At 37.9% G+C, this 12,056-nt stretch overlaps 1 protein-coding gene across 4 annotated transcripts in view; it reads left to right on the top strand.

Moving 5' to 3' along the window:
- The window catches only part of TET2 (tet methylcytosine dioxygenase 2), a 71,592-nt gene extending 60,308 nt beyond the window's left edge, over positions 1-11,284 (top strand). For 2 of the 4 annotated variants that reach the window (XM_027677106.1, XM_027677104.1), the window contains 4 exons: positions 671-760; positions 3,315-3,452; positions 4,866-5,226; positions 6,543-11,284. In XM_027677106.1, coding sequence (XP_027532907.1) covers positions 671-760; positions 3,315-3,452; positions 4,866-5,226; positions 6,543-7,957 — 2,004 coding nt within the window. In that variant the 3' untranslated portion in view covers positions 7,958-11,284. The remainder of the gene's footprint in view (positions 1-670; positions 761-3,314; positions 3,453-4,865; positions 5,227-6,542) is intronic. The other 2 variants (XM_027677105.1, XM_027677108.1) reach the window with 2 other exon arrangements.
- Positions 11,285-12,056: the final 772 nt, after the last annotated feature.

The raw sequence follows: 12,056 nt of genomic DNA, 5'->3' as shown, positions 1-12,056 counted from the left end.
AAACTCTGGAGTATGTTATTAAATTTCTTTACTTTTAGAGAGTCTTATTTTGAGAGTGTACATCTTATAGAAAAAAAGAAGTGTGGTAATTCCTACCTCCATATCACCAATTACTAGACGCATCCATGATTCTTCATTGCTTAAGAACTGGGAAGTTTTTGAAGGCTGAAATATTACAATATTTTTAAATTGCTGCACATAAAGATATTTCAGGGTGTCAAAGTGCTGTCATTGCAATGTGCAAAACTCTTGAATTAGCCAGATTTACTTGATGGACCAATCTGATGTTATATCTCTCAAGCTTTATGAAGGGTATTATTTTCCCAAAACTCCAATACGGAAAATAATGAGTATTACCACAGTTAGATCTAAAACACCTTCATGATGAAGAATGTGATTCTTCTTAATATAGAACAAATTACGATTACAGTATATGATATCCTCTTGCAAAGATCCTACTACTCTGCTTTAAGTGCTTCATTCCTTTAAGGGCTGTGGAACAATAAAATTAAAACGAGATTCACAACAGTTACTGTCTAATCAAGAATGATAGTGGTCTAGGCCTTTGCACAAGCATCAGTGTAAACATAATTGTGTAAAGAGCCTAACTGCCTAGATCCCAGGCATACAGTATGGAAATGTCATGGAATTCTATTTCATCTCCTAACAGGAAGAAAAACTAGAATCCAATTTGCAGAATCTGTCAACCCTGATGGCACCTACCTACAAGAAGCTTGCACCCGATGCATATAACAACCAGGTATGATAGGGGAAAAAAGAAAATGGAGAAGTCATGGAAATAACCTGATTTTTACCACACTTCCTAGTGTTTCAGCCTTGCAACAAACCATTATGTATATTTTGTGCCAGCATTTCTTGTCATGAGGGAAAAGACAAATGGAAATGAACAATTCCACTTAAAATGCTTTCACAAGTAAAACTAGCAGAATTTGGTCCACTAAATAGAACTAATCATTTTGCTACATCAACACAGTAAAATTACTTCAGTCTTCAGCTCTAACACACGAATTTCTGGATTTAGCAGGAGTTACTACCTAAACTAGCAAAACTGCCATGAAGATGGTGTGAGATTGGCAACAGTGCCAGAAGGCAGCGTATCATACTGCACTCCAGTCCTGAAGCCACAGTTTAACTTCTGCTCTCTGAAGCAGCAGATGAATTTAGTTTTCACCAAAATAGCCATGATAAACATGCTTTTTATGAGAAGTTTTATATTTGAACACACTGAGCCCTGTGTATGCACACAAGTGCCTGTACCAGCCCTGTTGCATGAGGGGATTGTGTGCACGTATTTTCTGTGTCTCAACTGTTTGCAGACACAAGCACGTTCAGAGCCTTGATGATGTTACCAGTGTGGCTGTCTCATCTACATTTCATTACCAAACGTCTTTCAGATAGTTACATCAAAATTTGACAACATACCACTTGCAAACACATTACTGCTGGCCTTCGTTTTCTTTGCCCAGGTTCCCTACTATAATGAACATTCACAGAATTTACAGTTTCCAAACTATCAACATCTACTGCAACCTGTGACATCATCTTGCTTTCCTGTTAACAGCATTATGCTGTAGCAACCAGCACAAGACAGATTTTCAACTGTAACAGAAACAATAAACACAGAACTGTCCATTATTATCTACTGTAAAATTCACTCCTTTACTGCATATTTAGTAGCAGCTAGACAGGGTAAGCAGATTCAGTACAGACTTACCCAGCTTCACTTACCTGATCAGATAATATTTGAAGACTCACTATGGAGAAGACTATGGCTGTGTGCCCACTAGCTGTAGTTATCTGTCCAAATATCTGAGAGACATTCTGCAAGAGAAAAAAGGAAGAGGAAGAAGAAAAAATGAGGGGGTGGTGAACAATAAAATGGTTCTTTGCTTGGGCTGCTTTTCTTTTCCCACAAAAATTCACAAAAGAACTTTTCTCCAAGTAAGCTGTGGTCCTCCCCAACATTTGTTGAAAATACATGTTTTTACCAGCTTCAATTTTTACCTTATGTAATAAGGCATGTATATAGTTTGGCCTATTTCAGAAGTTTCCCACAGACCTTGTATTTGTGGGGAAACGGTCATCAAGCTATGGTCAGTGGCTTTAAAGAGAGATTATCAAGTTCTAATTTGTATGATATTGTAAAGGGTTCTAAAAACAAAAAGCCCTAAAACCAATCGCTCTTCAAATTCTGAAATTTCAAATTCTCGGATATATTCTAATCCAAATCTGGACCGCTTCTGGATTAAAGGGTTTGCTTTCCCAACTGGACCCAATAGAACATCTCAGAGAGCAGTTGCACCAGTATAGTATAATCAGACAATTATAGTCTGGCTAACATTTCAGACCACTCACTTTTAATTCCAAACAAGTTTACGCATTTCAAGTTTTGCTCTGCTTTTATTTTCAAATTCCAGGGAAGTAAATAATTCAAATTTAAAAATTAAATGTATTTTTAGTGATGTTGAATCAAGACTTGGCAAAACTTCTAATTTAACCTTAACTTAAAATGGGATCCATTAAGTTCCACTAAGTGTAGATGTTTTGTGTATTCACCTGAAAGGTTCAGGAATTTCAGCAAAGCATTTTACAAATGTGGTTTCATTTTTTAAATTTTCTAAATAAAATATGAAACTATCATTTTTCCAAGGCTTGATCTTCCATTAAAAAATCCTTTCTTTTTATGTTAGATTTATTGTTGCATTATGAATTCTTTATAAATCTCCTTAATAATGAGTGCATGGGTACAAAATACTGTCTGGACTGAATTCTCTCTTTTTTTAAGTCAGGGGTTAGAGCTGTACTTAAGCTAATGAAATACATGTTTAGCATGCCAAAATATTACAAATCAAAAAGCAAATTATTATTTTTCATGAAGTAATTCTGAAGTCAGTTTTCTACAGCCATTTTCCCTTAATAGCTTGGTATACTTCCAGTCTACACAAACATATCACTCTCACAGTGCCAGTCACGGAAACTGTGCACTGCATTTGTCATGTAAAAACACCAACCACTGGCAGAAAATCAAAAGTAATACATGAGGAAAAGTATTATTGGCTAATTTCACAATCATGCCAGAGAAGGTAACAGGGAACAAAGCAGTGAGGAATGAAGCATGGATACGAAATTGCCATCAAATTGCTTCATTTGATGTGCCTTCAAGATCTGTTTGTTGTCACCTCCAAGACGTTAGGGAGACCTGCACGTTGTCACAGCGGAGCATTCATTGCTAGTTGGGTGCTAATACTGGAGCATCCAGCTTGGCTGCAGTGAAACCTGTCCTGTCTCTCCAGATCGAGTACGAACACAGAGCACCCGAGTGTCGCCTGGGTTTAAAAGAAGGTCGCCCATTCTCAGGGGTCACTGCCTGCCTGGACTTCTGTGCTCATGCTCACAGAGACTTGCACAACATGCAGAACGGGAGCACACTGGTAAGTCTGTGACATGTAACAGCCTCCTTACTCCAGCACTCACCTCGTGTCTTCAATACGTTATCTCCCGCCTGTTTAAATTTACGCCTGCCTAATGCAGATTACTAAAAAACCCAGAAACATTAAGCAGTAACTGAGCTAGCTTATTATCCCCTACACAATTTTTCTTTCAACTGAGATACTGTATTAAAGAAAGGTTTAATACAGAACTGGTGAAAGAGGAACTTTGGAAAGAAGATCCCAACAGGGCTGAAATGCCTGTTTCTGTGTTGCTGGCAAAAATGGTTTATATTTGTCCCCTTGAAATACTTCTTTTCTAACAACTTTGGATTATATCTTCTAATAAAGTGGAAACAAACAACTTCTTTCCAAGAGAGTTTTAAAGTTTTGAATTTTATTCCTGCTTGGGATGAGCAGAAAGTCTGCAAGACTTGCCATCCTTTGCATTGTACATGCAGTCTTTACTCTCTTCAGTTCTGATTTCTAGCATGTACAGCAAAGGCTGTAGAAGATACCAGAAAAGCAAGCTGGTTTTCAATGTGTACTGGATTATTTCTGTTCCTTGCCTGCTATCTCTGTGACAATACAGTTGGGGCAAACATGAGAAAGAATACTCTTCAGTTTTGAATAATCATCATGGTTGTAGTTTGAAGCAACTACCTAGATTGACAGTGCAGCTCTTATTACAACCAAATAGAGCATCTGCCTCTTTAATTCCAACGAAATTTTTCCTGTTTCCAGAGTCTGACTTAATTATCAAGTTAATCACCACCAATACAATATACATTTCCAGCTGAGCTTTCCTCCTAAAACCAGCTGATGTAATGATTTTGCTGCAGAATATGTCCACCAGCACCTTTTTCCACCAAGATCCACCCAATACCTGTTTTAGCTGGAACTAACACAATGAGCTTGCTGCATGACACAACAGTAACTTTCTTAAATCTTATGATTAACATTACAGTAGTTGGCTCCTTTGCAAAGTCTTGGAAGCTACCACTGACTGGGAATGAAATACAGTGCCAGTATGTTATATTGCACGCTATCTCTAATAGGTAGCTACCTCATGTATTGTAGTGAAAAAATCTTCAGGTGAGTACAAAGTCCCAGGTCCCACTGCATTAGCTCTCTGGCCACAGCACAATGGATCACAGTTTATTTCACATTAGGGTAGTCCCTAACTATAATGTCCATTTCAGCACAAGTAAAAGAAATAGATACATATACCTTCTGTTTCTCTTAACACCATCCAACAGAGTAATGGAAGGAATGAAATTGCAGGCTTGTGATGTGCATAAATTGCACAGAAACTTGTAGTTTACAAATAGCGTGCCAGATGCCAATGCTGACAGTGGCAGGGCAAGGCAAAATGCAGAGACAGTGTTTCAGATCTCTAATGCACCCTTCCTACAGGTTTGCACACTAACTAGAGAAGACAATCGTGAAATTGGCCAAACACCAGAAGATGAGCAGCTCCACGTGCTCCCGTTATACAAAGTCTCTGATGTGGATGAGTTTGGAAGTGCTGAAGGCCAGGAGGAGAAGAAGAGGAACGGCAGCATCCAGGTCCTTACCTCCTTTCGCCGAAAAGTAAGGATGTTAGCAGAGCCCGTTAAGACCTGTCGGCAAAGGAAGCTGGAAGCAAAGAAAGCAGCTGCAGAAAAGCTTTCCTCCTTGGAGAATGGGTCTAGCAAAGCTGAAAGAGAGAAGTCTGCTGCAGCACGCAACAAGCAAGGCAACTCTGAAGTGGGAGGTCATGCAAAGCAGCTAGCAGGTAAACACGTGAATATGGTCAGGATCTTTATCAACAGCGGTAAGCTTCCTAGAAACCAGGGCCATTTGTAATCAATCTCAAGAAAACCATTATTCAGCCCAAGAACGTATTGAAGTAAAAAGGCAAGAGAATTCTTGAAAGTGAATATCAATAATGTATATTTATAAATACTAGAGTGCTGAATTTGGTACAACTCCGGAGAAGAAAAAAAAAATAAAGAAAAGTTGCAATGAGAAATCCTTTACTGTTGGATAGTTAACACCTGTAGAAATCTGGAAGCAAACTCTGCTTGTCATCCAGTGTATTGTAAAGTATCTTTAAAAGACTAGTAGTGCTAGAAGCCATGAAGAGAAGTGTGTGATGCTGCTGCCAAAGAAAGAATGACCTACACATCACTCGATGTCTGCCACTGTAACAGAGAACCTCCTAATTTGAGGGGATTCAAGCATAACCTCTTTACCAGTATTTATACTCTGCCTCAAGACCAAAAGCAAAACAGGTTTTCCGTAGTGGAGTAAGAGTTTAAAAATCCACTCAACAATCCCTGGCAGTTTTCATCAGTAGATTTGAGAGTCCTGAGCAAAGGGGTTCATCAGGACTAATTTATTGTTACAGCATTTTTCTCAGAGAGGAAAAAAGTGATACATCCAAGGCCACCCAGAAGGTCACTGAAATACCTATGAATAGAAGTCAGCTGTCCCATGACCCAGGATAGGGTTGTGACCATTAAACGATGGCATTGCACTTTAATGAATGATATTTTTGCTCTTACAACTTCAGTTAATCTCACCTATTACTGCACTGTTCTGTCTATCAGTGAATGTTTTTTTTTACATAAAGCTAGGGACATATTTTGAAGACAGTTCTATTCATATAGATGAGAAGAATTAGATATTCTTGGGGAAAAGGAAGTAATTTTGTGCATGGCTGTTTGGGAGCACTTTGATGCCCCCTTTCATGGACCACTTAAAGATGATTCAACTCTTTGGATTTTGTGCATGTGACTCTGAACAGATTGCACTGTCCTCTTTTCCCCATTGCCACTAACATCTGATCTCACTGGATATTTGCCAAAAGAAGAGTAGACTTAGTATTTATTTGGCTTTTTAATTAAAGGATTGTGTTTGAGGTCTGAGAAAGGGAGTCTCTGTTAATGCATCATATGATATACTTTTCTTAGATATTTCATAGATACATGTCATGAAAAGTCTTATAAAGTATGTAATTTGTTGGGTTGTTGTTTGGGGTTTTGGTGGGTTTTTTTCCTAAAGCTGTTTGTTGTGTGGTTGTTTGTTTTTTCCTTTTCACATCTACAGATCTTTTACGTCTTTCAGGACCAGCCACACAACAACAACAGCAACAGCAGCAGCAGCAACATCCACAGCGCACTCTCCCTAACAACTCTCAGTCTATTAATTCTTACTCGGGTTCAGGTTCTGCAAATCTCTATGTAAGGTTGTCTAATCCAGCCAATGCTTATCCAAATTCATCTTACACTTCAGATCCCTACGGAGGGTCCAGTCCCATGAACCTCTATACAACCTCATCACAGCCTGTGGGGTCTTATTTGAATTCTTCCAGTCCCATGAACCCTTATTCGGGATCATTAAGTCAAAATAACCAATATCCACCCTACCAATGCAATGGAAACATACCTATGGACAACTGCCCCTCTTACTTGGGCTCCTACCCTTCCCAGCATCAGCACATGGACTTCTATAGTTGCCAGAGCCAAGACTATATGTCTAAACTAAGTCTACCACCCATTCAAACATTATACCAGCACAGGTTTGGGAATAACCAGAGTTTTGGTCCCAAGTACTTGAATTATGGAAACCAAAATATGGAGGTAGACTCCTTCAGTAATTGCACCATTAGACCTAATGTACATCACATAGGGTCTTTTTCCTCTTACTCCACCCATGAGGCCAATGGTCATTTTATGGAGGTTGCCTCAAGGTTAAAATCTAATCTGAGTAACCCGAGCACGGATTATGCCTCCACAAGTAAAACAAGTGAACATCATCACGTGCAACCCCCTCCTCATTTACCACACGACTACCATTCTGCTCCAAGTATGTTTAGTGGTCCTCCTAATTCACTGCACCTCCAAAATAAGGATAATGAAATTATTTCACATGCAGTTAATGGTTTGTCTAACATGCTTCCCGGTCAAAACCATGACAGGACTACTCCCCAGGGTGGTTTAGATAAAACTGATGTGCTGAATCCAGAAAAAACAGAGGATCCTGATGAAGTCTGGTCAGATAGTGAGCAGAACTTTCTGGATCCAGAAATTGGAGGAGTGGCAGTTGCTCCATCTCATGGGTCAATTCTCATAGAGTGTGCAAAACGTGAGCTCCACGCAACAACTCCCTTAAAAAACCCCAACAGGAACCATCCCACCAGAATATCCCTTGTCTTTTACCAGCACAAGAGCATGAATGAGCCAAAACACGGTCTGGCTCTGTGGGAGGCAAAGATGGCTGAGAAGGCAAGAGAGAAGGAAGAGGAATGTGAGAAGTACGGTCCAGACTATGTGCCTCAGAAATCTTATGGCAAAAAAGCGAAGCGGGAGCCTGCGGAGCCACACGAACCCTCTGAGCCAACGTACATGCGCTTCATCAAGTCTCTTGCACAAAGGACACTGTCGGTCACCACAGACTCCACAGTAACTACATCTCCATATGCCTTTACACGGGTTACAGGGCCTTACAACCGATATATCTGACTTCACACCTTTGCTGGTTACCTCATTCAAAAAAACACCTTGTCAGTAGGGTAGTAGTTCTTTAGGTTTTGGGGAAGGCAAGGGTGGAGAAGAAAACAGTGTTTTTATGGAACTCATCGGTGGAAAAAGCCTCACCACACCAGCAAAAAGAGGTAATCTCACTAGCGCACTTATTTTCCACTGATTTTTAAGTGGTCACAGATGGCATGTAGGAAACAAGACCAAAGCATCCTATGCAAAAAAACAAACAAAAAAAAAAAAACAAATGACAAAAAAGTGATTCACAATTTACATTTGAAAACACTGGCTCCATTACTGAAAGGAAAATCTGCAAATGGATTTTTTTTTTCTTACAGTTTTGCACATCTGTGGCCACTTTTAATGTCATCAAGTTTGCATAGTCGTGAAACAGGAGCAAAAAAAAAAACCCTAAAAAAAATACTGTAGTATTACAACTGCAGGAATCTTAAAATAACATCTGGTGCTGAATCTATGATGTACTGAAATACTGGAATTATGGCTTTTTAACATGCAGTTTTTACTGTAATCTTATTAGTCTTTTGATTTTATTTAACAAAGTAGATAAGTATAAAACATAACTAATAGACAGCAAAACACTGAATTTGTTCGAATATTCTAAAACCATGGTGCTATCTAAGAGAATGGTGTCTTTATTTTATCAGTCGAACAGTTAATGCCTTTTAACAAAATGTCAATGATGTAGTCAAATGTTCTTCAGCAACAGGGAGGACCTTTTTCATTCATGTATGTATTGAATTTACCTGGTGTTAAAATAAGCTTACTTTTTAACATATGGGAATTACAAAGACCTCTGGATTTTGCTCATCCAGTCAAGTCCTAGAAAAGGACATTAAAATATAGAGAGAGATATTTTTTTTTAAATAGTGTTTCAAAAGCACTTTGTCTACCTAAGCTTGGCAACTTGAACAATGCTAAGGTACTAAGACATTAAAAAAAAAAAGAGTTTACTTTGATTTTAAAATGCAAAGATAATTTTTTTAAAAAAAAAGCTTTTAAATACTTTTGGTTTAGCCATGCATCTGCTAGTGGGCTACATATCCATTTTTAATACAGTCAGTTATGATAAAAATGGGGCTTACTGGATATAAGGGAATACTTTAGTACACAAAACACATCTTTTTCTGGTGCTCATCTCACACAGCTATACTGTAAACTGTTTTCTACAATTATTATGACAAGTTCATTGCTCAAATATGTACAGTTTTAGGGAAAGAATTTTATATTAACCACAGGTAATAATTAGCAGCATGCAACAAACTACAACTAGTTAGCTTGGGCTTCTGCTGTTTTTAGAGATCTGTACGCTCCCCAAATACCGAATGGCAGATTGCTTTTGTGTTGATAATTATGTACATTGTGGTGCAAGTCATTTCTCGGTGCAAGTGTCCTCTTTTCCAGGAAGATTGAGCAGACCGATGCCTACACAAGATGAATGAAACAGGGTTAGTTCTGCGTGATTCCGTTGATTAAATAGAAAAAAAATAGGCAGCTGGCTTGCTGTGGTGGTTTTAAATCATTAATTTCTATTAAAAAAAAAAGCAGGAGAGTTGTATAGTAAATTAAATTGTAAACAAAACTTTTTTTAACGCAATGCTTTAGTATTTTAGTACTGTAAAAATATTAAATCTATATATATTTGGGTTTTGAGCTGAATTCACATCATGGTGCTACTCAGCCTGCTACAAATATATCATAATGTGAGCTAAAAATACATTAAAAGGTTTGAGTGATGTTCCTACTTGTCATATACCTCAACACTAGTTTGGCAATAGGATATTGAACTGAGTGTGAAAGTTTATATATTGTATACCATCTTTTTCCCCCAATAGCCTTTGAAAAAACAAACAAACAAAAAACTAAACAAAAAAACTCTCAATACTTGACATTTTAGCAAGTATAACTTGAATTTCAACTTTTTTTTTTTACTTTTTTTTTGGTTCTAAAAATTCAGGGATATTTCAGCTCATGTTCTCCTATGCCAACGTGTCACCTGTGTGTATGTAAAGCTGTTGTAGGTTAAATATATTATTCTTGGGTTTTTTGTTTTGTTTTGTTCTTTTTTTCAGGGATTTAATGTTTTTCTTTTGAATCCCTTCTCTTATTTTTCTTGTACATGTATTGTGTAACTAAAACTAATTTTGTAAATTCGTTAGCTCTTTTTTTTGTAATGGAAGTGTTTAAGAGATTTAGAATGTTTTGACTGTTTCAAATGAATAAACAAAAAGAAAGTAGAATGCACTGAGCTGATTAAAGGGAAAAATGTAAGGCAGGGGTTTGGCAAGTGACTGTTTGCTAGAGTTGTTCAAGTCACTCTCTAAACAAGGCTTCTTAGATACTGTAATAAATAAAATAAAATATAAAAAGGTACAGTCTGTACAAGGGCTTCCCTAAACATGCAAACCTCCATGTCCCAGATATATCTTGTGCAATATACTGTAAGATAAAGTTTGGTCGAAAGAAATTCTAACTAAAAGAATCACAACCTAACTCAAGTAAATCAAAGGAGGCCTTTGGGTTTAATGGTCAAATATTTATTATGGCAATTTTGGTTTTTAATTCTCACTCTGTGACTCTACCCACTGCATTGAAACAAAAGTTTCGCCTTTTTTTAAAAAAAATAACAATGATTATATGTCAGATTAATTAAATCATTATATATCGTCATTTTTTGGTGATTTTTTTAAAGTCCTATATACTTCACGTAATCCATAGTAGATGTTTGGTTAATATGCCGTGCACCGTCATTTGCCAAACTGCTGGCAGCAGGAGCAGGAAGCTTGATTGGTGAATCGGTTTTGTATTGTACATAGGTGAGCTGTAATTTGTGGTGTACAGAACCCTGCCTCAGTTGGAACGAATGACAAAGCAGACAGAGTTGCTTGTATAGGATTATCAGGTTGACTATAGCCATACTTGAAGATGCTTCTGAGTGGTGTCAACTTTACTTGAATGAATTTTTCATCTTGATTGACGCACAGCGGTATAAAGTTCACTTCTAAAGCTAGTGGTTAACTTGGGTAGGAAACTTTAGCAGTTTGACACTAAGGTAATGAACTTCTGTGTGCATTTTCTATGCTTATGTTCTACTTTTTTTATTTTTACTTTAGTTTCATTCATTTTCATGAGATGTTTGGTATGTCTATAAAAAGAATCTGAGGATGGTTATAAATACTGTAAGTATTGTAATGTAATGCAGGTTATTTGAAAGCTGTTTATTATTATATCATTCCTGATAACGCTGAGATGTGGGTGTTTTTAATAAAATTTATATTTATTTAATGCACTCTAAGTCTGTCTTGCAGAAACTTGTCTTTCCTTGTCATTTTTATCAGCTAACAAGAAAGCAGGCCCACCCCCCCATCAGTTCCTCCCACCTCCATCTCCCTCATCTCAATCATCACAGTCAAACAAAATGCATCACTCAGGACTCCAAAACAGGCAGTCTAGGCATCACATTTATTCCTGGTTCTGCTTTGACTCTAACAGGTTGGGATGCAGGCTACCTAGCCCAGGCTACTGCTCCTTAAAATCTGTGTTTACAGTGAAGGAGGGAGGTATTTTTGTGAGTAGGAAGAGGGAGTAGAGTGTCACTACTGGTTTTCTATTGGTGTTTGCGTACACAAATGAATATGGCATATTTGCTGTTGAATTGCCCCGCTGCTCAAGTAACAGCCACAAATACACACTTGGCAGAGCCAGGACAAAGGGGAGACTCTAGGGATTCACTGGTTGGTTTGGGGTATTTATCTCTACCCGGTTATGCATTTTTCTGCTTGATTTCAAACTACTCCCAAATGGCGGGATGCTCCAACAAATAGAACTAGGGAAGGGTTAGATTGGATATTAGGAAAAATTTCTTCACCAGAAGAGTTGTTAAGCGTTGGAAGAGGCTGCCCAGGGAAGTGTTTGAGTCACCATCCATGGAGGTATTCAAAAGACATGTAGATGTGGCACTTGGGGACATTGTTTAGTGGTGGACTTGGCAGTGCAGGTTTACAGTTGGACTTATTGACCTTAAGAGTCTTTTCCAACCTGAGTTATTCTGTTATTAAGAAAA

Source organism: Neopelma chrysocephalum, unplaced genomic scaffold, assembly GCF_003984885.1.
Source record: "Neopelma chrysocephalum unplaced genomic scaffold, ASM398488v2 Primary Assembly neopelma1_42b, whole genome shotgun sequence".
NCBI classification, from domain to species: domain Eukaryota; kingdom Metazoa; phylum Chordata; class Aves; order Passeriformes; family Pipridae; genus Neopelma; species Neopelma chrysocephalum.
This window is presented reverse-complemented; position numbering and strand designations above follow the sequence as displayed.